Source organism: Phyllobates terribilis, unplaced genomic scaffold (assembly GCF_046119375.1).
Source record: "Phyllobates terribilis strain yellow unplaced genomic scaffold, ASM4611937v1 Scaffold_4__5_contigs__length_816908805, whole genome shotgun sequence".
Classification (NCBI taxonomy): domain Eukaryota; kingdom Metazoa; phylum Chordata; class Amphibia; order Anura; family Dendrobatidae; genus Phyllobates; species Phyllobates terribilis.
The window spans coordinates 57,490,559-57,514,284 of NW_027362764.1; the positions used below are offsets into that span (position 1 = coordinate 57,490,559).

The following is a 23,726-nucleotide window of genomic DNA, read 5'->3' on the forward strand; positions in this document are numbered from 1 at the left end:
ATTTGTGCGGAAACTGGAGACCCACGTTCCGTCTGTGTATCGCGGTCTGTACTCGGACCAAGAAATATGGATGTTTGAATCCGGCTTCAGACTATACAGCCCCCTATAACTTATTGTGAGGGCCCCTAATAAGGTTTGTAGTTTGCTGTGAATATTAGCACAGCACGTTGCGCTTCTCCAGCCAAGTCTGATAAATTATATGAAGTTGGCTCCAAATTGAAGACTCAGATGTAAAAATAAATAAATGAGCAGTAAAAACATTAGATTATTTTGCATATAGCGAGAAAATGTTATGAACACAAAGGCGAGTATGACGCTGGTATAATAATTTGCCTAGCTCTGTCACCGCCTGATGTGGAAACATCTCTTTCATGTTTGGATACTGGTCTTATAATAACAATATACAATAATTAATGTGATTACATTGTAGTAACATTACATTTCCTCAGTGTCCAAACCATTGGAAGGGTCACATCAGGTTCTAATAATGTCTACAGAGGTTCTGCATAGTCCAGATCATTGAAAGGGTTTATCCATGATTACAAAAAAAGTGAGCTTTCCTTTCCCAAAAATAGTGCCACCTCTGTCTATTGGCTGGGTCCGGTATTGCAGTTTAGCCCAAACACTGTGGATACAGGGGAAAAGAGGGGAGATATTGGTGCATTAATCAAGCTAATTTGTGAAATATTGGTGACTCCTTTCATGCATCCAACTCACGATATGGACTATTGTTCTAGCGCTTTAATAGTCAGTCCATGGTAGAACTAATTTTTCAGTTGCACAAAACGCATGGGAACAAGTGAATAATCTTCCCATTATTAAAGAAAAAAAGAGAAAGGTATTACATATAGGAATGATGTAATATATAAGATGACAAACAGACCACATGGTATAATAACAAGTAATAGGGGGCGGAAAGGACGGAATGTTCAGAGATTCCGATATTGTCCTACAAAGGATAATGTACAGCACAGACTATAATACTCCAGACCTGAGCAGACGATTACCAGCCGGCTCGGAGGTTCACTGTTTGCACAGTGCTCCGACCTCCTTCCACAATGTAATTATTCTGGAATGTCCCCTGAACGGTCATTAATTTTTTACTTCTTCATTACTCTGGAAAAAAACCTTTATACTGTGGAGCTGGGTGCCATTGCAGAACAGATAGCACTGTAACTTAATAGCTGGTGTAGTGGCGGCTTGTGTTACTTCTCTGCAGAGAGATCGACGGCAACAACAACAAAAAATCCGAGGTGGCCGGGAGAATACTGATACACAGGACAGTTTAGGGTTTCCTACATCAAATGAGCACTACCAGTATGTGACCACTGCAACCAATCACTTGGCCTCAGCACTTTCATGCTGTATACACATACACAGCCCACTGATTAGCTGCTGTAGTCATCATGTCACAGCTGCAGCCTGTCCGAAAAGAAAGGAGGCAGCTGCAGAGAGGAATCGGTGAGCAAGTAAAGCTCATTTTATTATTTATACACTGGGCAAGTCAGTGGAATAAAACAGTCCCCCACCTCAAAAACTATTTTTTTTAATAATCTTACACTGCTATGAGGAGTATAAAGGAGGGAATGTGGTTCCTTTAAAATACAAAATTGGTTTGCTTTTATTTCCAACTTCAGATTGGCTCTTTCTTCATTTCTCACCTGAGTAATTTGTGCCCAAACTGGTGACAGGTAGATGGGAACTGATGGCAAAAGAAACAGGACTTAACTCCTATATATAGCATGGGTGGAAACAGGACTTAACTCCCACATAGTGCATGAGTGGAAGAGTATAATAGGAAAGGTTAAAATTTGGACTTTCCAATGCTTCCCCTCAGGATCCCGTACTATTACAGTGGTTGCTAATGGATGTGGTAGGTTCAATCCTAAACTATTAATATGATCACTTAGTGTCCAAAGAAATCACCCCGATCGCCCATGTAACCCCCCCTTACCATGTATGCAATACGCAAAGTATTTACAAGGGTGGAACCAAAGTAGTTAGAGGTATAATATCAGTAACCAGGTCTGAACTTCCTTCTTGCAAAAAGTTGCGGGCGTGTGCAAATATCATTAGAATGAGAAGTACAGTATGTTTTTCTTTCTTCCCCCGGCCGCCCTGGGACATTGTGAAAATAACAATTTACTCATTATCGCTGATGTTTTCCTCCCATTTAAATACTAATAATTTTTTATCTATGTTTTGAAGCCATACAAACTGATTCCATATTTTCGATAAAATAAGGAGAGGGTAGCAGCCGCCACCTTCCTCATGAAGCAATAGGATATAATGGCTAAAAATCCAATTTTTTCAATGCCAAATTGTAGACATGGGAGGATGGGCAGCGGCTGAAAATAAAAAATCCATGCAATTCGCGAACAAAAATCTCACACTCATGGCCAACTTTAAGACAAGCGTTGGCATTGGTTGACTTTTAAAGATTGCATAAACAACTTTTTTGCAAATATTCATCATAGGGGGATGCTCAGAATGGGATCACTGGCATGTGCTGCTGAAATTGGTGCGTTTGTATGACTTTTCAGCCCAACCTTGCTTCATTTCAGATAGACTAAATTATCAAGACAATCTGAGCACATTTAGAAAGTGACTGATGTTTTTAATTATTTTTTGTTTTCCATAACTCAATAGTACACATAAAAATAAGGAAAAATAAAAGAATTCCGCTTCTTTCTCCTCCTGGACTGATCCTTCATTCTCAAAATTATCAATTGACAATTAAAATCTGTCTTCAGTGAACACAGATTTTTCAATAAGTCAGAAAAAAAGATGACGGTTGGTGCTCATAGAGTTCTATGGAATGTCTGTGTCAGCCTCTAGCTCCTCCCATTTCCATAGAATTTTATAAGCACCAATTGTCATCTCCTATCTCAGTAATGGGAAAAAAAATTGTTTTCACCGAATACAGATTTTGCACTTGAAATGAGAGTTTTGGAAGCTGATGTCTGACCACATCAAAGTTTAGCTCTAGATTACGGCCATGTGCTGTAAAACAGAGGCCGCAGAGGCTAAAAGGTTTCTAATTGATGATCTTATGTTTATGAGTGACTGAAGGTGCTCTTGGCAATTTCGCCATGTGGGGTAAGGCACTAGTTTATGGTTACCTCCACCCAAAGATAACACTAAATACCCAATTCAAGTTCATTTACATCCTAGAAGGCAGGACAAACAAGAAGAGGGCGTTTTCTGCATTCAGAGTAAACAAGAGGCTGGCAATAAAATGACTGCGCCCTAATGTCTACATGACAATGCTGACCCCTGTAGCCGTAGTCTGCAGCCAGGTCTATCCTGTTCTATCACTTACTGAAACATTTGGGTAGGAGGTACAATCTGAGAATGTGATCTAAACATAGTGCTTCCGGAAAGTAATACGCATGAGATGTAGAATTGCTGATCTATCAACAGTAAGAAAGAAGGATCAATGTAAGAATTTTTGAGGTTTTCTTATTTTATAATTTTTTATGACTAAGTAAAAAAAACAAACCCTGAAATCTTGCAGTTTTCACTGACCACTAAGCCTCACATTGGCCTGATGCTTCCTGCTCTGTAGAGATAACTTCTCAGCAGTCTCATTATTATCACAGACAAGGTTAAAATGAAAGGTAACAGCAATATAAGAGATTAAACAAGATCCATTACTTACAATAGGTGATGTCACAGCTCACCTCCTCCTCCTGTACAATGACTGATAACACCTCTATATACAGCAGATAACACAGGATCCACCATTCAAAATAGGTGAAGTCACAGCTCACCTCTTCCTCCAGTACAATGACTGATAACACCTCTATATACAGTAGATAACACAGGATCCACCATTCACAATAGGTGAGATCACAGCTCACCTCCCACTCCTGTACAATGACTGATAACACCTCTATATACAGTAGACAACACAACATCCACCATTCACAATAGGAGATATCACAGCTCACCTCCTCCCCCCTCCTGTACAATGACTGATAACACAGAATTCACCATTCAAAATAAAGAATGTCACAGCTCACCTCCTCCCTCTCACTGTAATACAACGACAGACCTACGGCACAAGATTTTCAAACAGAAGCATGATGTCTATTCACTTTTATGAAACTAATGGAATGGCAATGTGCATTGGTGATATAGAAGTGGAGTGGTGGTCACACATGATCCCCGTTCTTGCGATCAGGATCACCGCAGTTGTTCCCCCAAGGGATCATACATTTAATAAGTATTTATTGAGAAACCCCCTTTAATATGGCCCTTTAAATACAACACAGATCTGTAATATAGCGGTGGCTGCTGGGTTGTAATAAGGCTGCCATTATTATTATAGCGATAGTAGTTATGGGGTCCTGAGGAGTACGAGAACATCCCTTGACCCATTATTGCTGGATAATGAGCGGGGTTTTGCCTCCAGGACTCCGGACTTGGGGTCACATTTCACTTTTGCTGCTGATATTTTCTACCTATATCCATTATATCATTATTCTCACGTCTCTCTCTCATCTATAGAGCGTATTCTTCATCACGGGACAATGGGACAGGTGGCGTCTCTGCAGAGTAAACACCATGAGATCACATCCTTGTCTTGTAGGATCAGGTCCTGCCGGCAGCTCGGAAGGTTCCCAGTCTGTATTTACCGATCATTACAACACAGGCCTCGTTAACTACCAACATGTGTACAAATTGGGGAGCTGTGTACACATCGCGCACATAATCCTTCTAATCTCTGCTCCGTACATGTTCTCACCCAATAAATACATACAAGTGGTGAGAACGGGAAGTGACACGAGGGCAGAACCGCGCACAATAAGGCAGCTTTCATAACCCTCGGGGCACTAATGCATTACGTTATGCCAACGAACAGCTGGTTTTTTTCATATGAGAAAATATTTTTTAGATATTATATACTATGCTCCACCCCCAGGACCTGCTCAGTACAGTGTATCAAATACTATGCTCCGCCCCCAGGACCTGCACAGTACAGTGTATCATAAACTATGCTCCGCCCCCAGGACCTGCACAGTACTGTGCATCATATACTATGCTCCGCCCTCAGGACCTGCACAGTACAGTGTATCATATACTATGCTCTGCCCCCCAGGACCTGCACAGTACAGTGTATCATATACTATGCTCTGCCCCCAGGACCTGCACAGTACTGTGCATCATATACTATGCTCCGCCCCCAGGACCTGCTCAGTACAGTGTATCAAATACTATGCTCCGCCCCCAGGACCTGCACAGTACAGTGTATCATATACTATGATCCGCCCCCAGGACCAGCACAGTACTGTGCATCATATACTATGCTCCGCCCTCAGGACCTGCACAGTACAGTGTATCATATACTATGCTCTGCCCCCCAGGACCTGCACAGTACAGTGTATCATATACTATGCTCCGCCCCCAGGACCTGCTCAGTACAGTGTATCAAATACTATGCTCCGCCCCCAGGACCTGCACAGTACAGTGTATCATATACTATGATCCGCCCCCAGGACCAGCACAGTACTGTGCATCATATACTATGCTCCGCCCTCAGGACCTGCACAGTACAGTGTATCATATACTATGCTCTGCCCCCCAGGACCTGCACAGTACAGTGTATCATATACTATGCTCTGCCCCCCAGGACCTGCTCAGTACAGTGTATCAAATACTATGCTCCGCCCCCAGGACCTGCACAATACAATGTATCATATGCTATGCTATGCTCTGAGGACCTGCACGGTACAGTATTGGCTTTCACTTGAGTGTTCCTTTAAAATATTTGCCCCAAAAAGGGGTAAGGTAACCTAATGAATCTACACTCTCACCTATGGGAATGTATCGCCCATACTTTTTGAACTAATTAAAAAAATATGTAATTATAGTTTTGTTTTTTTTCTCCTTTTTCTATTCTATTTCCTGTTTATGATTATGGGGATGGCCATCTTGCCTAAGCTGCTGTTAATACCATTTACATATTGATCAAACATAGCAAACATTTCTATGGGAGAGTGTTCATAGCATTCTCTGTGATCTGAGCAGAGAGAGGGGGAGGAGGTGAGCTGTGACATCTATTGAGAATATCAGATCCTGTGTTATTTACTGTCTAGAGGTGTTATCAGTCATTTGTACAGGAGGGGGAGGAAGTGAGCTGTGACATCACCTATTGTGAATGGTGGATCCTGTGTTATGTACTGTATATAGATGTGTTATCTCTCATTGTACAGGAGGGGGAGGAGGTGAGCTGTGACATCACATATAGTGAATGGTGGATCCTGTGTTATCTACTGTATATAGAGTTGTTATCACTGAAAAAGATAATTATCAGGTAAAGGAAACTGAAATTAGGTATGTGACACATTCCCTTTAAGTTACACGCTGGAGAATACACTGCAAGTCAGAGAGACTTAATTATTCTGCCATTATACCATGTGTGTTGATACTGCAGTGAAGTATGCCCCAAATACCAATATGATCAGGTTCAGCACTACCTTAACTGACGAGAGCATGAGCACCACAGACACAACACTATGGTCGCAGATTAAGGAGTTCTTCAAATGCAGGAGACACCCTACACCCGGCGATAATAACCTGTTGTATAACGCAGCTTCACTCCAATGAGCGGCCGGTGTCTGGTGACAAGAAGGCTGTTTGCATTTTCCATTTACTGATCATGAATAACATTCATACAGGTCTATGGACACATTTCTGCATGTTTCCTGAACTGGAGACATGTAAGGTAACGCAGTGATCATGGGGCGGATAGCGTGCCCATCGCTGTACCTGAAGAGCCCACAGATCTGACACAATAATGGGTTCAGTGGTCCAGCACAGGACAACTCTTGGAAAGGACTTTAGGATTAAATCACTTTGCCAGCAGCATCCATTGGTTATGGCTGATAACAGAACATAATAGGTCCTATACATGTAGAGATGATAGATGTTATACGTCTGAAAGAAGTAAACGTTGGCTAGCGCTACCTACAAGGAGCGGGTAACCCAAGATGTAAAATACTTACCTGATCGCAATCTATAATAATGACTGAGGATTGGAGTGATTCAGAGGATTGGACAGGCTGGGACACTTTCACTAATTATAGGGCTTGGTTCCCTGATATAACTGGAGGCTGAAGATCAGCAAAAGGAAAAGTTTAATTAAAAGTAAATTAAGTCAATTTATGTTTATCGCATGCACTCCAGACTATAAAAGGATCCATGGACGCCGGTGCCCCGGATGGGAGGCCAATTTGGCTTCTGTTCTGTGATATGCATTGGGATTTCTATCTTTTTTGCATATTTATTGCATTTGTTATACTGAATAACCTCATCACCTGCAGTAACATCTTAATCTGAATCTTGACTGAGGTTGAACAGATTTCTACATTACTCAATGCTTTCGGCAACCAACAAGTGTGACAGGTCAGGCCCAGGAATAAAAAAAAAAAAAAAAAAAAAAACTAGAGCCAAGGTGACCACTACAAGAAAATAAAAAAATAAAAGTTTTGCAAAACTGCATGAACACAAAGTAATTTTTTTTAATATAACAAAAATCAATGAAAAAAAAAGTGTATAAAAAGAGTAGTGTTTGTGTGCTCTTAGACACACGTAATTAAATAGTTGAAAATGTAAAAATATTGTACAGTGGATAAAAATAGATGCCTCCTACACAGCAATAAAGCAATTTTAATATATTTACGGTAAACACCGCCCAAATGAATGACTGGCTAGGTGGAGTTCTCTCTTTTTTTTTTGTACAGGCTCCAGTGATTTTAGGAGGATACAGGAACTTCTCTTCATGTTATCACCCCTTTTACCAGTCACAGTTAATGTTATGTCTCCTCCGGTACAGCCCATAGTGACCTCAAAGAAAATACAAGAATTTTCTTTAAGTTAACACTCCCCTATCAATCACAGTCCTTTTTGCAGTCATCAGTCCCCTCCTCAAGTTTACAGAGACCCACTGAGATTACAGGAACTTTTCTTTATGTTATCACCCCCCTATAAATCACAGTCTATTGTAGTTATTAGTCCCCTCCTACAGTTTACAGAGGTCCCATGGAGAATACAGGAACTTTTCATTATGTTATCAGCCCTCCTTACCAATCATAACCTGTTACTGTCATTTACCTGAGTGATTCCAGGTGATGGGGATTGGTAAAAGAAGTGATAACATGAAGAAAAGTTCCAATCAGAGAGTATATCTGATTTGTCAACTTGAGGGGTGTGGACTCAAAATGTTTCTTGGCAATTAGACCATAAAGATGTTTTTTGTCCAAAAATGCAAATTGGCATGCATAAACTCTACACATCTTAACATTTTTTTTATTAGATATATTCCCTGCTGGGTCAAACTTTTAGCCAGAAACATGAATTGTTGTGCATTGTTTTTTCAAACATAATCAAGTGGTACAAAAATGCATGAAGTCGCCAATGATTATATAGAGCAGAGTTGCATTTTCACAGCGTGCCAGGTATCTGCTCTTGGGAATTATAAGTCTACGGGGTTATGATGTGTTTTATTTTTATAATTCAGGGTTTATGAAAAAGAAATAATCAGCTCATCTGTCCGGGTGCACGGCAAAATACTTCATTAATAGCAACAGTCCAAACGATAGCCGGCACTCACATCTTCTTAAAAGAATTGTTTTATTGATCCAGTAGTATAAAAAAGGCACAAAAAAATGGCTGCACACAACAGCACAAAAATTAAAAAGGCAGAAAAGAAATATCCGCTGCGCTCCCAGGCAACAGGTTTCACACCTGCATGGTCCTTTGTCCTTAAGGGCGTGAAAAAAGACCATGCAGGTCTGAAACATGTCGCCTGGGAGCGCAGCGGATATTTCTGTTCTGCCTTTTTAATTTTTGTGCTGTTGTGTGCAACCATTTTTTGTGCCTTTTATACTACTCGATCAATAAAGCAATTCTTTTAAGAAGATGTGAGTGCCGGCTATCGTTCGGACTGTTAAATTCAGGTTTTATGTATGTTGCCAAATGTGTGAAAATTGCCCTAGCAATTAAAAAAGGTAAAAGGAACCTGTCACTATTAAACCCCTCCAGTTTATATTCCCTATAAAGACTATTTGCGGCTGCTGACTGGCTGCAGCGTTCACATCATACCCTCTGGAAGATTAAGCTGGAAAGTAGTGGACAACCCCTATAAAACATTGCTTGAGTGAATTATTTAAAAAAAATAATAAAAAGGTCCAAAATTGCTGAAATTAGAAATGATTAAAATTATTAAAAAAAAAAACCACACAATGAACAGGATGAACCACCAGGGCACTATTTACCCTCTGTTGCCACTGGATCCATCCTCCAGTAGGTCTAATGTAGGTGGGGAATGCACAGATTCCCCTAACGACCCTGTGTAGTAAAATATCTGGCAGGTTGTAGCACAGCTCAGCTATGCTATACTGACGATCCCACTGATGATACCAGCTGCACATGCACCTCATGACCCTGTCTAATTCAGGAGAAACAGATGCACCTATTACCCTGTCTAATTAAACATCCCCCAGACACTTTTACGCCATCTTTGTTCTCCTGACAGTTGTGTTGGAGCATAGCTTAGCTATACTACGCTTGGCTAATCTATGCATGCAGGGTAGAGGATGCTCTGAAGATCCACATGAACCACAAATAAAATGTGGAGTTTGTAAACTAATGAAGTATCAGGAAGCAAACAGAAGAGCAGAGGGAGGGGTATCCAGCACTGAGGAGAAGCAGGGTGCTGATATGAAGATGCAGGCACAATGGGATAGAAAAAGATGGGGAAAAAAAAGTACAAGAAATAAACTTTACGCTGAGTTTGTACCCAGTCATGCAGATACTGTGCTTTGTAAAAAAAAAAAAAAATATTGCCATTGTGGGAAGAACCTTTTAAACACTCCCTAATATGATTCTTCACATTGGCCTGGACTTGACCATAAGTTTCCCCTTTTGTGATCAGTTTATCAGTCTGGCAAATAAATTGGCGAAAGCAATGTGGGGTGGCATAAACTACACTAAACTTATTAGGAGGAGCATGTTCTCTAATTATTTTTGGACATCTTTGTCAGTCCAGAATCTGAAATCCACACCTGCCGTGAACTGGCATAGATGAAAACTATCATTTATAGTAAATCTGTAGGACTGCTGTTGGCCATGCCCCTGCTGGCACCTTCTGCAAAGTCGTGAGAGGGATAAAAAGTTGTAAATATTTGTACAAAAATGATATGTGCCAAATTTGTCACTTTTATGGTGCAAAATCCTAAAATAAATCCTTCTCCCCTCAGTCTGCTGCCCCCGGCATTTCGCACACCCGGTAATGGGCGCCATTGGTGCACGAATTATTCCAAACATTTTTTGAATCTTAAAATCAGACTATTGTGCCGTCAGAGTTACTCAGAAAACTAGTGAATGTGGGACAAGTAATGTATGTAGGTATGTAGTAAGTGATTCAAGGGTCATTGTGCAAGTGGATGTATGTAGAATATGTATGTGTGCTAGCAGGAACATCACGCGTCACCATAGAAGTAAACGTATGTAGAAAAGTGTATGATCGTGGGATAAACATACACATTTGTAAATGTGAATGAATGATTGTTTTTATCAGGATATAAAAAGTGTGCATGTAGAAGAATTTGGAATATATAGTATATGTAGACTTGTGAGGTGGACATGTATGAATGGATTATGTAGTATCTGTATGCACAGGTAAATGTCTGTGTCTGTTTATATAGTGTGTGTAAGTAGGAAATGTATGAATGTCTGCAGGTGAAACACAAGCGAATGTGTGTATGTATTATATGGTCAAACAAATGTGAATGTACAAGTAAATGTAATGTATACACACACACATACTGTATATATATACACACACATACTGTATATATTATATATATATATATATATATATATATATATATATATATATATATATATATATATATATATATATATATATATATATATATATATATATATACACACACACACACCTGCAGAATGAACATGTACATTCACACTAGTTTGTACGAGCGCATATATGAATATACATGTATGTATTGTATGTTTAATTCTTTCAAGTGTTCATACATATGCTACATACATTACAAACACTACATACCTAACATTTCCTTGTACACTCACACTTGTGTAATACATGTATGAATGATAAACACCTGAATGTAAGAATATGTGGATGTATTATATGTACAAATGTCACTGTAGTACAGTAAATGTAATGTATGTATTATTTGTACCACTTAAATGGAAATGTACATATCATGTATTATGTAACCCACATATATATATTATATACACACACACACAAGTTCATAGGATATAATCAAGTGTAAAGTATATGTAATGTATGTATGCATCTATCACATGTATGGATTCCTGTAATAATAAACACGCTTGTATGTGCTAGTATATGTATGCAGGTTATGCAACTGTGAATGTACAGTACAAGTACACATGATGTATGTATATATGTGTGTATGTACATGTATGGATTATTTTAAGATGTGCATGTACAACTACATGTATGTAGGTCATGTAAGCGTGACTGTGCAGAGCAAGTTATGTATGTGTGCATGCAGCACATGCATGGATTCCTTTAAGATAAACATATATGTGTCCGTGTACGTAGGTTGTGTAAGCATAAATATTCAGCACAAGTACATGGGCGTGTAATGTATGTATGAAGCACATGAATGGTTAGCTGTAATAAGATAAACCCAGTATATGTACATATACCTTACTTGTACTTTATGCATGTATGAAGCACATGAATGGATTCCGGAAACACAAACGTGTGCATGAAGAATTATATGTATGTACGGTAGGTTACACAAGTGTAACTGTACAGTACAAGGACATATAATGTATACATGATTGAACGATAAAGATGTGTGAATGTACAAGTAACAGGCACTGTATGAATACTACATCTCCCTACATTAACCTGCAATATAGGACAGGCTAATGTAGGGAGATGTAGTATTCATACAGTGCCTGTTACTTGTACATTTACTATTTCATACCCTACGAGCTGACATACATCTGCATTCACACGTCTTTATCACTTTTCCAATGGGAAACCCAAATACAAAAAGGAATAAAAATCTATCAATCAATCAGTAAAATGATAATCCTACGTAAGGGGAGAGTAGAAGACATGCCGCCTACAGCGCTGCCATGTTTTGTTCTGCTCCATTTAGAACCAAATCAACAACTTGGAGGTAGCGATACGGGAGATTGCAGGACCCAGTCAGTCACTCCACCCTCAGAGTAGCTACTCCGAACATGCTAGATCCCCTCCACTCATCACCTGTTCTGCATCTTTGATGTTACAAAGAGCCCGTCCGTTCCTCTTACCCACCTCCAACACTCAAAGCAAAGTCAGCCAACCACAGATTCACCAAATGTTGAGGATCTACAAGTCCTAGAAAGCCCCAGAAACCAATCACTACAAAGACAAGTCAACGGGATGGAGCCCAGTTGACCCATAGTGGACGTCAATGGTCATGATGAGAGTCTGAAGAACTCTACTCATAAATGGAGAAAAAAAATGATGACTACTCACACTGTACGGTGGGGTGGGCAAGGAAATTTTGGAGACTACTTTCAATATGTGTCCATTTTTTTTGTGGCTGACGTGGGTGATGAAGGTGTTCACCACTACGGCATTTCTGTCGTTTAAATCCAAAGTGAAAGGGTAAGGTTCCGGTAAAGGGATCAGAGACTCCACTTCATAGGAGTCTTCTTCTTGGCCGATGGGCCAAAGGCCACTGAGAGTGTCCGATGACCACAAAGACTTGTGCGAATCCATTGGAGGTGATAAAGGTTGCGGGGACCTCCGCTTCTAGGAAAGCCTCTTTATTATGTGTAGAAATCCAGACATGGCGTTAGGACACGACGTGTTGAGAGTCTGCGGTGGGTAAGAAGCACCATGTGTGGTCAGGAGAAGGTGCAGGCGGCATTAAGTAGCATCCTTAAATGGGCCACATAATCCTCCGGCTTTGGAAGTGTCCACGTTTGCAAAGGAGGGAAAGTCTAAGCTCCGGCCACATCATGCAAAGCGGGTTGTACTAGGAGAGTCCATCGGACAGCGCTCAGCAGGACTCAAGACAGAGTCTGTTGTCACCCGGTGAAGGTCCTCATAGTAACCAAAGGGCAGGGGACGTCCGCTGCCACAAGTGCCAACTTTTCATTCGTCTGCACTTTGCAATATCCGGAACGTCTTCAATCCTTCATGACAAATCTGTTGCCTCCCACAGTGCAAAAAAAAAAAAAAAAAATTGCTTCGCTCTCTGCCTTCCGTGTGAAAGAGACACAGGCGGAGAGGAGTGGCCTGATACCTTCGGGCAGGTAAATATTAACCCTCTACCAGCCGGCAAAGCATGCAGCCCGGAGTCTGAAAACAATGCAGAACATCGAGCCTTGAGGCACGAAGTGCAGAAACGCACCCAAGTAGCCGTCTACATCACCACCACACACGGCACAATGGGCGGCCACTGTCATCAACTCGCCTTAGAGCATAAACCAGCAGATATTGTGTAAGGGTATGCAAAAAAAAAATCCTAAAAAAATCCGGAAAAAAATCAAAATGATCACTCGACTGATGGCCGACAGTCCCGTGATTATGTGACGTCTTAAAGGGACATTTCCGCTCACAAGCACATTTGTATATATTTTTCTAGAACTGACCAATAAATTTGAATATTTGATAATCCGAGTTCTGCAAATGTCAGATGATAGGACATTCACTGTAGCTTAGTGACTGATATATCTATATTCTTCTGCAGCCCATTTTTCACATCCTTGGGATATTAAAGAGGTTTTTTTTTTTTCCCTCATTTAAATTTGGGTTAAATAAAAATAACATTTTTTGCAATTTTTTTTTCAATTTGCATCGTTTGGTTCCAAGAGGCTTTCTGTTTCGCTGCAAATTCAACTTTGTTGCGGTCTGTGGTCATAAATCAGCTGAGACGAGCTCATGAAAAGACAGATAGAAGCTTTAAATTATCTGAAAAATCTGCATGAGCTCACTGAAGGATTCTCAGTTAACTCATTCTGCATACAGCAACACACAGTACAAAAACAGAAGCTATAGAAGGAAAATGGTGCAAAATGTTTAACAAAAGCCAACTGCAAACATTTTTAGTTTCAAATACATACATTTAAGAAAAGAAAAAATTGTCCCCAAAGATGGACAACCCTTTTAAAGGAAATCTGTCAGTAGGATATAAACCTAAGCGGTTTATATGAACATGTAGGTCATAGAAAGTTGAAGAAAATGATACCTTGATATCTGCGATCCGAGGTCTTATTTCAGAAATTATTATATTTTTAATATGTAAATGAGCTGTTAAGATCTATGGGATGGACATAGATCTCCCCGAGAATCCAGAGCTTATTATAAATGAAAGCGGGCGTCACCAGTGTGAGACATATAGATCAGGAGACCAGACTCAGTGATTACATGTTTCACACTAGAAACACCCCCTTTCATTTACAATAATCTCTGGGGGCAGATTCTCGGGGAGATCTATATCCTGCCCATAGATCTTAACAGCTCATTTACATATTAAGCAAAGTGTGGATTTCTCAGGAATAAGACATCGGATTTCAGATATCAAGGTATCGTTTTATTCAGATTCCTATGACCTACGTGCTCATATAGACGACTTTGGAGAGTTGATCCTTCTGACAGACTCCCTTTAAGTCACATATTACAAATTCCACTTTTCATGATTAAAAAAAATAAATAAATTATTTGGTCACCAACCCACAAGAAAACCTTGGTGAGAATGTGTTCAAATGCTCAAAATCTCTGTCCAGCGGCCAAAATCCCTAACACAAAGCTGATCATTGTGTGCAATTGTATCTCAACAGGCATCCAACCACGTCACAGCCACTGGGTGGCCACGTATAGCATAAACATCTCCTGACAGAGTGCTGTATTGTGATTTTTTTTGGGCAGCATGCATCAGCTCACAGGTTCCCTTTAATCCAAAAGAAAATATATCAATACCTAGGAAAGAGAAAGTACTAAGACATTTTGACTTTCTGAATTAATACTGGGGGTCTTCTGATCAGGAGTCTCATCTCTTGACCAAAGTGGAAAGTGGTTATAAAGAGCGTCTCTCGCTCTGGAGGACCTGTCTTCTCCTGCATTACACAGACAACCATTGAAAAAGTATTTATACCACGTGAACTTTTCCACATTTTTTCAATATTCTTTGATCTAAACTCTGTAGCTCTGGCAGTATGTTTAGGGTCGTTGTCCTGCTGGAAAATGAACCTACGCCCCAGTCTCAAGTTTTTTGCAGCCTCCAACAGGTTTTCCTCCAGGATTGCCCTGTATTTAGCTCCATCCATCTTCCCATCACCTCTCACCAGCTTCCCTGTCCCTGCTGGAGAAAAGCCTCCCCACAGCATGATGCTGCCACCACTATGTGTGATGGTGGGGATGGTGTTTTCAGAGTGATGTGCAGTGTTAGTTTTCCTTCACAAATAGCGTTTTGCACTTAGCCCAAAAAGTTCTCCTTTGGACTCATCTGAACAGAGCACTGTCTTCCACATACTCGCTGTGTCCCCTACATGGCTTTTTGCAAACTGGACATCTTATGGCTTTCAAAAATAGCTTTCTTCTTGCCACTCTTCTATAAATGCTAGATTTGTGGAGTATAAGACTAATATTTGTCCTGTGGACAGATTCTCCCACCTGAGCTGTGGATCTCTGCAGCTCCTCTAGAGTGACCATGGACCTTTTGACGGCTTCTCTAATTAGTGCTCTGCTTGCTTGGGATGTCAGTTTAGGTGGACGGCCATGTCTTGGTAGGTTTGTAGTTGTGCCAGACTCCTTCAATTTTTGTATGGTGGATTGAACAGTGCTCCGAGAGATGTTCAGAGCTTGGGATATTTTTTTTTTTTTTTTATAACCTAACCCTGCTTTACTCTTCTCCAAAACTTTATCCCTGACTTGTCTGGTGAGGTCCTTGGTTTTAGTGATGCTGTTTGATCCCTAATGTTCTCACACAAACCTCTGAGGCTTTCACAGAACCGCTGTAATTATACCGAGAAGAAAATACACACAGATGGACTCAATATACTAATTATGTAACTTCTGGAGGTCATTGGTCACTCAGGATTATATTTCAGGGTATAGGACTACAGGGGGCTGAATACAAATGCAACTCACAATTTTCAGATTTATATTTTTAAAATATTTAGAAAACCAAAATATTTCCTTTACACTTCACAAATACTTGTTACTTTGTGTTGGTATCACATAAAATCCCAAAACAATACATTTAAGCTTGTGGGTGTAACGTTAAAAAATATGGAAAAGTTCACAGGGCATGAATACTTTTTCAAGGCGCTGTATGCATATTCCTATAAATTACTGGTTCTGGGGGGTATATTTTTGGAGAGGAGGGTAGGTTGGCAGGCGGTCCGTCATTTCCCCTCCCTCTAGTATGTTTTTTTTTTAATTAAACCCTATAATGTTTGATAATGGACTATTCATTCAGAGTCAGAGGAAAGCTAAAGAAGTCTTATGGACTTTTGGGGAAGCTCGGCCCACCGGGTGCCCTTTAGTTTACTGTATAGGCGATAGGGGCCCACTTGTATGTAATAGTGGTCAGCCGGCCCAGGGGGGTTTTCCTATTTTTTTTTGTACCGTGATTTATTCTTCCATGTGAGAAGATAATGAAGCACTAAAATGACGATCTTCTTGTGCCAACCATCTGTCCCATAAGACCTCAGTGAGATCATTTGCCCTTGGAGAATGACAGTACGTATGAATAAATGCATAAATCAAAGCAAGAATAAATGCTCCTATATATAAATGCAAGAACTAATATTCAAGAGAAAATATGGAATCCATAGGATAGGTGATACCTTGCTGATCGTACGAGGTCCAACCATTGGGACCAGCGGCGACCCCGAGATTGGGGCTCTGGAACCACAAAAACAGGGCTCTCAGCTCCACTATGAATGGATCGGAGGTGCGGATCCTCCATTCATTGTCTATGGGGCTGCCGGAAATAGAACACTGTACTTGGCAGTCCTGTAGACAATGAGTGGAGCAGTGTCAATGCAAGCACACCTTGTTCTTGGGGTCCCAGCAGTCGGACTCCGAGTAATCATCAAGTTATCCCCTATAGGAATAAAGGAATTAAAGAATACGTGTATGAATAAATAAAGTAATGCATGACTTCATGAATATAGGAATTAATGTATGAAGAATTAAGGAACTATCAGGAGTAAAAATGACGGGATGTAGCAGAGCTGAGCGGTGTTTTCTGGTGAAACTACAAAATTTTCTTTCCACCGTGTGTTATCACAAAGCATAGAGTAATCCCTTTAAGTACCAAAATCAGCTCTGCTCCATCTCTAAAATCAGAATTGATCACGTACATGATGTTTGTACCTTCCCTGCCCTCATTTCAAAGGATAAACCAGCCATGGTGGAAATCTGGTGAGAATCCCAGAAAGGTAATGAGGCGTGGAATGAGTGAATGCACCCGTATAGGAACATCAGCCGGGGCATTATGCGGAAAGTGTTGCTATAATACGAGCGGATTAAATATTTGGACTCAGAAAATGTTAAAAAAAAAAAAACCCTGATTACTGATTCAGCCACAGATCGGGAGCGGAGCGGTTTTGATGTTGTCGACCTCCTTCTCCATTTACCTACTGGAAGCCAAGCCCAGATACTTCCTGCGCCATGTAGCTCTTTCAAACACAAGTCCAGCGATATCTTTACATGGTCAGTCCGTTCTTCTGGCACTGAGAAATCAGCATTTTACTTGATATGCAAATGAGCTTGAAGAGCTACGGTAGATCTGAAGCCTCTGTCACTCCAGCATAATTCTCCACCCAGTGCTGCCTCCTCCTCCTTGACTGATAGTCTCTACGTTGTGTCACTTCAATCAAAGGAGCCATCAGTGGGGGAGGAAGAGAAGCCGCTGGGTGAGGGAATAGAGCTAGAGTGACAGAGGCTTCAGATCTACCATAGCTCTTTGAATTGATATGCAAATGAGGCTAAAGAGCTATGGTAGATCTGAAGCCTCTGTCACCCCAGCTCTATTCCCTCACCCAGCGCCTCCTCCTCCTCCCTCACTGATGGATCCTTTGACTGACGTCACAGAGCATAGAGGCTGTCAGTCAAGCAGGAGGAGGCGGCACTGGGTGGAGAATAGAGCTGGAGTGACAGAAGCTTCAGATCTACCATAGCTCTTTAGCCTCATTTGCATATCAATTCAAAGGCTGATTTCTCAGTAACGGAGGGTCTGTACTGTCCAGGTGAAGGCATTGTTGGACTCGTCTTTGATAGAGCTACATAAATAGTTTGTAGGGTTAAATCCTGGTGACAGATTTCCTCTAAAGACCTGGAAGAAAGGAAGCCGTTCCCTGGCCAATGTCCATGGAGTAAGGCTAGATTTGCACTGTTGGTTCTTACAGTAATCAAAAAATCTCCCACATAAACAAAAGATTGCGCATGTTGGAATCCAATATGTACAATCTTTCCAAAATCTGCGTTTGGGAAGAAGAAGGACAAGTCCATATACATTAGATTTTCAGAGGGTTTGGTCTTCTCACTTTTAGAGGGTATGGGCACCTTTAGATCAAAAGTTCTAGCTTCCGGATGGGTTTTCAAGAAGTCCAAGAAAACCCTAAAAGTGCAATACACAAATCTGCCACTCAGGATTTTAAGAAAGCTGGATGCCGCATCTTAACAGGTATGAGAGCGCAGCCGAGTGAGCGTTTACAATTTATCATACCTGGTTGCTTGTATCGGTAATGGCCTCCAGGAGTTTCTCCACTGCGGCCTGCAGTCGAGTGCTGATGTTCAGTATCTGAGCCTCGTCATCAGGGCTGACATCTGTTCTGGAAAATCCTTCATCTGCGAGCTGCAGGGGCACATCCAACTCCTCCTCAGCCGCTTCTGACCAAATCCCTGCACCTTCTACTCCGACACCTTCACCACCATTTGGACCAACTATGGAAAATATAAAACAGTAGTCATTAAGAGTGCGATCATTTTGATTAATTTGCTGGCATCAAAGAGCGTCTTTTCTCCCCATTGGAGGACCCAAAACATCTGTGCATTACATGCACAAAAAATATTGATTTCAATGGGTGGTGTGTAATGCTTAATTTCCCCTGTGGGGGAGCTGCAGAGGAATTGAGCAGCTGCTCGCTGGTTTCTTCCAGGAGCCCATATACTGCATGACCAGGAGGTAGATGACTGATGTGGGGCCCCTTTCTAATACAAGGGATGATGACCCTCCCAAAAAGTGCAAAAAAAAAAAAGTAAAGACAAATGTGAACAGAAACGAACGTGCAATAATAACGTGGAGATCTCTACATCTGTTGTCAGGTTTCATATTTTTTATATGTTTTCTTCTGATCTTCAGAAACATTTTTGATAATTTGCTTGTTTACCATAAAACTTAACAGAGAGCAGCAGATGGATGCAGGCGGCGCCAATTTCTAACATATGTCGTCTTATTACCGACGGCTCTACATATGGAGCTTCACATGACACAAACATAAATCGCACATTTTATCCTTTATTTAGGGGGTTCAACTCCTCCTCGCAGAGACCACCATTTATCATAGGGAGATTCTTTCCAACAGAAAATTAAAGGAGCGGCTGTCAGGCATCCAACTTATCGCTTCCTCTTGAAATGAGGATAAAAGTACAACGGGATATGTGATAATTTATTGATCGCAAGGGTCCGACCACCAGGTACCACATCAATCAGCAGAACGAAACACTGCAGGGGGAAAGTGTGAAGGCACCATACTGCTGCTGATACTGCAGGGGGAAAGTGTGAAGGCACCATACTGCTGCTGATACTGCTGAGAGGAAAGTGTGAAGGCACCATACTGCTGAGAGGAAAGTGTGAAGGCACCATACTGCTGCTGATACTGCTGATGGGGGAAAGTGTGAAGGCACCATGCTACTGCTGAGAGGAAAGTGTGAGGGCACCATACTGCTGCTGATACTGCTGATGGGGGAAAGTGTGAAGGCACCATACTGCTGCTGATACTGCTGATGGGGGAAAGTGTGAAGGCACCATACTGCTGCTGATACTGCTGATGGGGGAAAGTGTGAAGGCACCATACTGCTGCTGATACTGCTGAGAGGAAAGTGTGAAGGCACCATACTGCTGCTAATACTGCTGAGAGGAAAGTGTGAAGGCACCATACTGCTGCTGATACTGCAGGGGGAAAGTGTGAAGGCACCATACTGCTGCTGATACTGCTGAGAGGAAAGTGTGAAGGCACCATACTGCTGCTGATACTGCTGAGAGGAAAGTGTGAAGGCACCATACTGCTGCTGATACTGCTGATGGGGGAAAGTGTGAAGGCACCATGCTACTGCTGATACTGCTGAGAGGAAAGTGTGAGGGCACCATACTGCTGCTGATACTGCTGATGGGGGAAAGTGTGAAGGCACCATACTGCTGCTGATACTGCTGATGGGGGAAAGTGTGAAGGCACCATACTGCTGCTGATACTGCTGATGGGGGAAAGTGTGAAGGCACCATACTGCTGCTGATACTGCTGATGGGGGAAAGTGTGAAGGCACCATACTGCTGCTGATACTGCTGAGAGGAAAGTGTGAAGGCACCATACTGCTGCTGATACTGCTGAGGGGGAAAGTGTGAAGGCACCATACTGCTGCTGATACTGCTGAGGGGGAAAGTGTGAAGGCACCATACTGCTGCTGATACTGCTGAGAGGAAAGTGTGAAGGCACCATACTGCTGCTGATACTGCTGAGGGGGAAAGTGTGAAGGCACCATACTGCTGCTGATACTGCTGATGGGGGAAAGTGTGAAGGCACCATACTGCTGCTGATACTGCTGAGAGGAAAGTGTGAAGGCACCATACTGCTGCTGATACTGCTGAGAGGAAAGTGTGAAGGCGCCATACTGCTGCTGATACTGCTGAGGGGGAAAGTGTGAAGGCACCATACTGCTGCTGATACTGCTGAGGGGGAAAGTGTGAAGGCACCATACTGCTGCTGATACTGCTGAGAGGAAAGTGTGAAGGCACCATACTGCTGCTGATACTGCTGAGGGGGAAAGTGTGAAGGCACCATACTGCTGCTGATACTGCTGAGGGGGAAAGTGTGAAGGCACCATACTGCTGCTGATACTGCTGAGAGGAAAGTGTGAAGGCACCATACTACTGCTGATACTGCTGAGGGAAAGTGTGAAGGCACCAAACTGCTGCTGATACTGCTGAGGGAAAGTGTGAAGGCACCATACTGCTGCTGATACTGCTGAGGGGAAAGTGTGAAAGCACCATACTGCTGCTTGTACTGTCTGGTGATACTTTAAACTAGGAGATGGGGGCATCTGGACGAGTAGCGGGGCCCTGCTACTACTACTACTGGGAAAATGTGAAACGGTCACTGGTTTGGGGTGGTCTGTGTTGGCCACTGTAAATGGGGTTAATGTGCAGCTCAAAAGGGTCTTGCCACTATAGTAAAATTATATCACAACTCTGAATATGACATGAACCACTAAGATTTAGGGCCGTCATTTAGCCCATGGAGCCAAAGACCTATTGGTACTGTAGCAAATTTACCACCTAGGAAATACTAGGAGTCCTACATCAATGTTATTGATGGAAAAACCCTATAACCATTTAAATTGGTAATGAAATCCTACTGGTAAATATTTCAGCGGTAGTTTACAATCAGTTATCGTGATAAGTGCTTATCCTCAAAATATAAAAGAAATACATAATATTGGATAATATTACATGTTTTTTATATTTTGATGATAAGCACTTATACATAACCACACATACACTGTATATAGTGAGTGGGGGTATTACTATATATTCAGAAATCATATCTGTGAGTGCAGCGCCACATAGTGCCCAAGGTAAGAATTACACTGAGAGCTCCTTACCACACTTCACGTATGTGCCCTGAATAACAACATATAATAAAAGTTGGATTTGAGATTTGCTAGTCAAGGTCGTAGTATTCTAGGGGTCAAAAAGGTGACCCCCATTTACCTGCATTACATTGCGATGAAGCAGCAACATACAGAGATCTCTGTGTGAAAGTCAAAGCCGCCATCTCGCCCCAACTTTAGAGAGCACTTGGTGGGCATCACTATAATATTCTCTCCATGGTGCCAATAAAGGGGCCGTATAGTGCAGGACATCTCCAGCTCCCACTATGGCACTGTCGGCCCTTGTTCACACCTTGCACTGGTCTTATATGGGATTAGCAGGTTATCACTTATTGCAAATTACAATATAAATGCCAATAATAAATCGATTTAAATGTGAGAAATAAAGATGGAGCAAGATCTGGGCCAGAAGACGTATCACAATACACTAGAAGACTCTAATGGAATTTTCTGAGTTCTTTTTTGTGTTTCAATTCAGTTAATTCTCTCAAAAACTCTATTTGCTTTCTATATTGAGCCCTTAAAGGGGACCGGTCACTTGCCATAAATATGCAATTTTCTTACCTGGTGTAAATGCTGCTGTTCTCCTGAATCCGGAATAGTTTTCCTTTAGTTCCTGCGCCTCTCCGTTCCTGAGATATGGCCTCTTATTCCCTGTATGTAAAAAAAAGTGTCCTTCAGCTCTACTGTCAGGACCACGCCCCCTTGACTAACAAGACTAGATTTACATACAGGGAATAATGGGGCAATATCTCAGGAATGGAGAGGCGCAGGAACAAAAGAAAAACAGCGCCGGATTCAGGAGAAAAAGTGGCTTTTACTCAAAGTAAAAACAAAAATCATTTTTATGGCAAATGACAGATCCTCTTTACACCTGTCCAGATCTCGTCCAGCTGCACACTTAATGCTGAGGTTTCGGAATGCCCTTGCAACATGTCATCACTTTAAAATACAAAAGTAACAATTAAGGAAAATAAAGAATTTTTTTTTTTACAAGCATTTAACTTCTTGATCAGGTAAAACAGAGAAAAATATAAGACTCATTGTTCCCATGTTTCCAGTATTGATAACCAATGCGGAGATCCTGCACAGAGATGAACATGGGGCTCCTGGGATGCACATTAGTGATTCATGTCGGCTCAGTGAGCAAGCAGCAAAAAACACTCAAGGAATTGATTATTGAGTCATGCCTGTATTTGCCAAGGGGATAAAAGGCGCCGTGTCCTGCTGGTGCAGTAATACAGTAACACACGGCTTAGCTAATAAAATGCTATTAGCAGGAAAACTGTCAAAAAAACTCTGCCAACTTTGCCACTTTTGTTCGGCTGTTTTTTCTACACCATTTACTGTGCGGTAAAAATGAGGCGTTCACCTTGTTCTGCGGGTGAGTACAGGTACGGAAATAAAAAAAAAAAAATGTATATAGTTTAATATAATAATAATAATAATAATAATAATAATAATAATAATATAAAAAAAAGTTTCACAGAAAAAAAAAAAAAAAGTTTTAGGAGATGTAAAAAAAATCGTCAAAGGAGTTGAGGTAGGGCTTATGTTTTGGGCAACGCTCTTACATTTTTTTTTAATTTTTATTGCTAACATTTTAGAGATGCTGTCATTGCTTGCTCCAGCCCATAAGAATCTACATGTGGTTGAGCTGGATCCTTGTTTTTTTCAACCACATTGCAGTACGTATTTTTATCGCATTTTTTTTGTTTAAAAAAACAAGCAAACAGCAATTCTGGCATTTTCATATGTATAGATTTTGTTTTTCATCGTGCGGGATAAATAATAT

General features: G+C 41.2%; 1 protein-coding gene across 8 annotated transcripts in view; it reads right to left on the reverse strand.

The window, feature by feature from the left end:
• Nucleotides 1–23,726, reverse strand: part of AKAP9 (A-kinase anchoring protein 9) — a 200,529-nt gene that overhangs the window by 71,299 nt on the left and 105,504 nt on the right. For all 8 annotated transcript variants that reach the window (XM_073677388.1, XM_073677390.1, XM_073677392.1 and 5 more), the window contains one exon: nucleotides 18,771–18,988. In XM_073677388.1, the coding sequence (XP_073533489.1) occupies nucleotides 18,771–18,988 (218 nt within the window). The remainder of the gene's footprint in view (nucleotides 1–18,770; nucleotides 18,989–23,726) is intronic.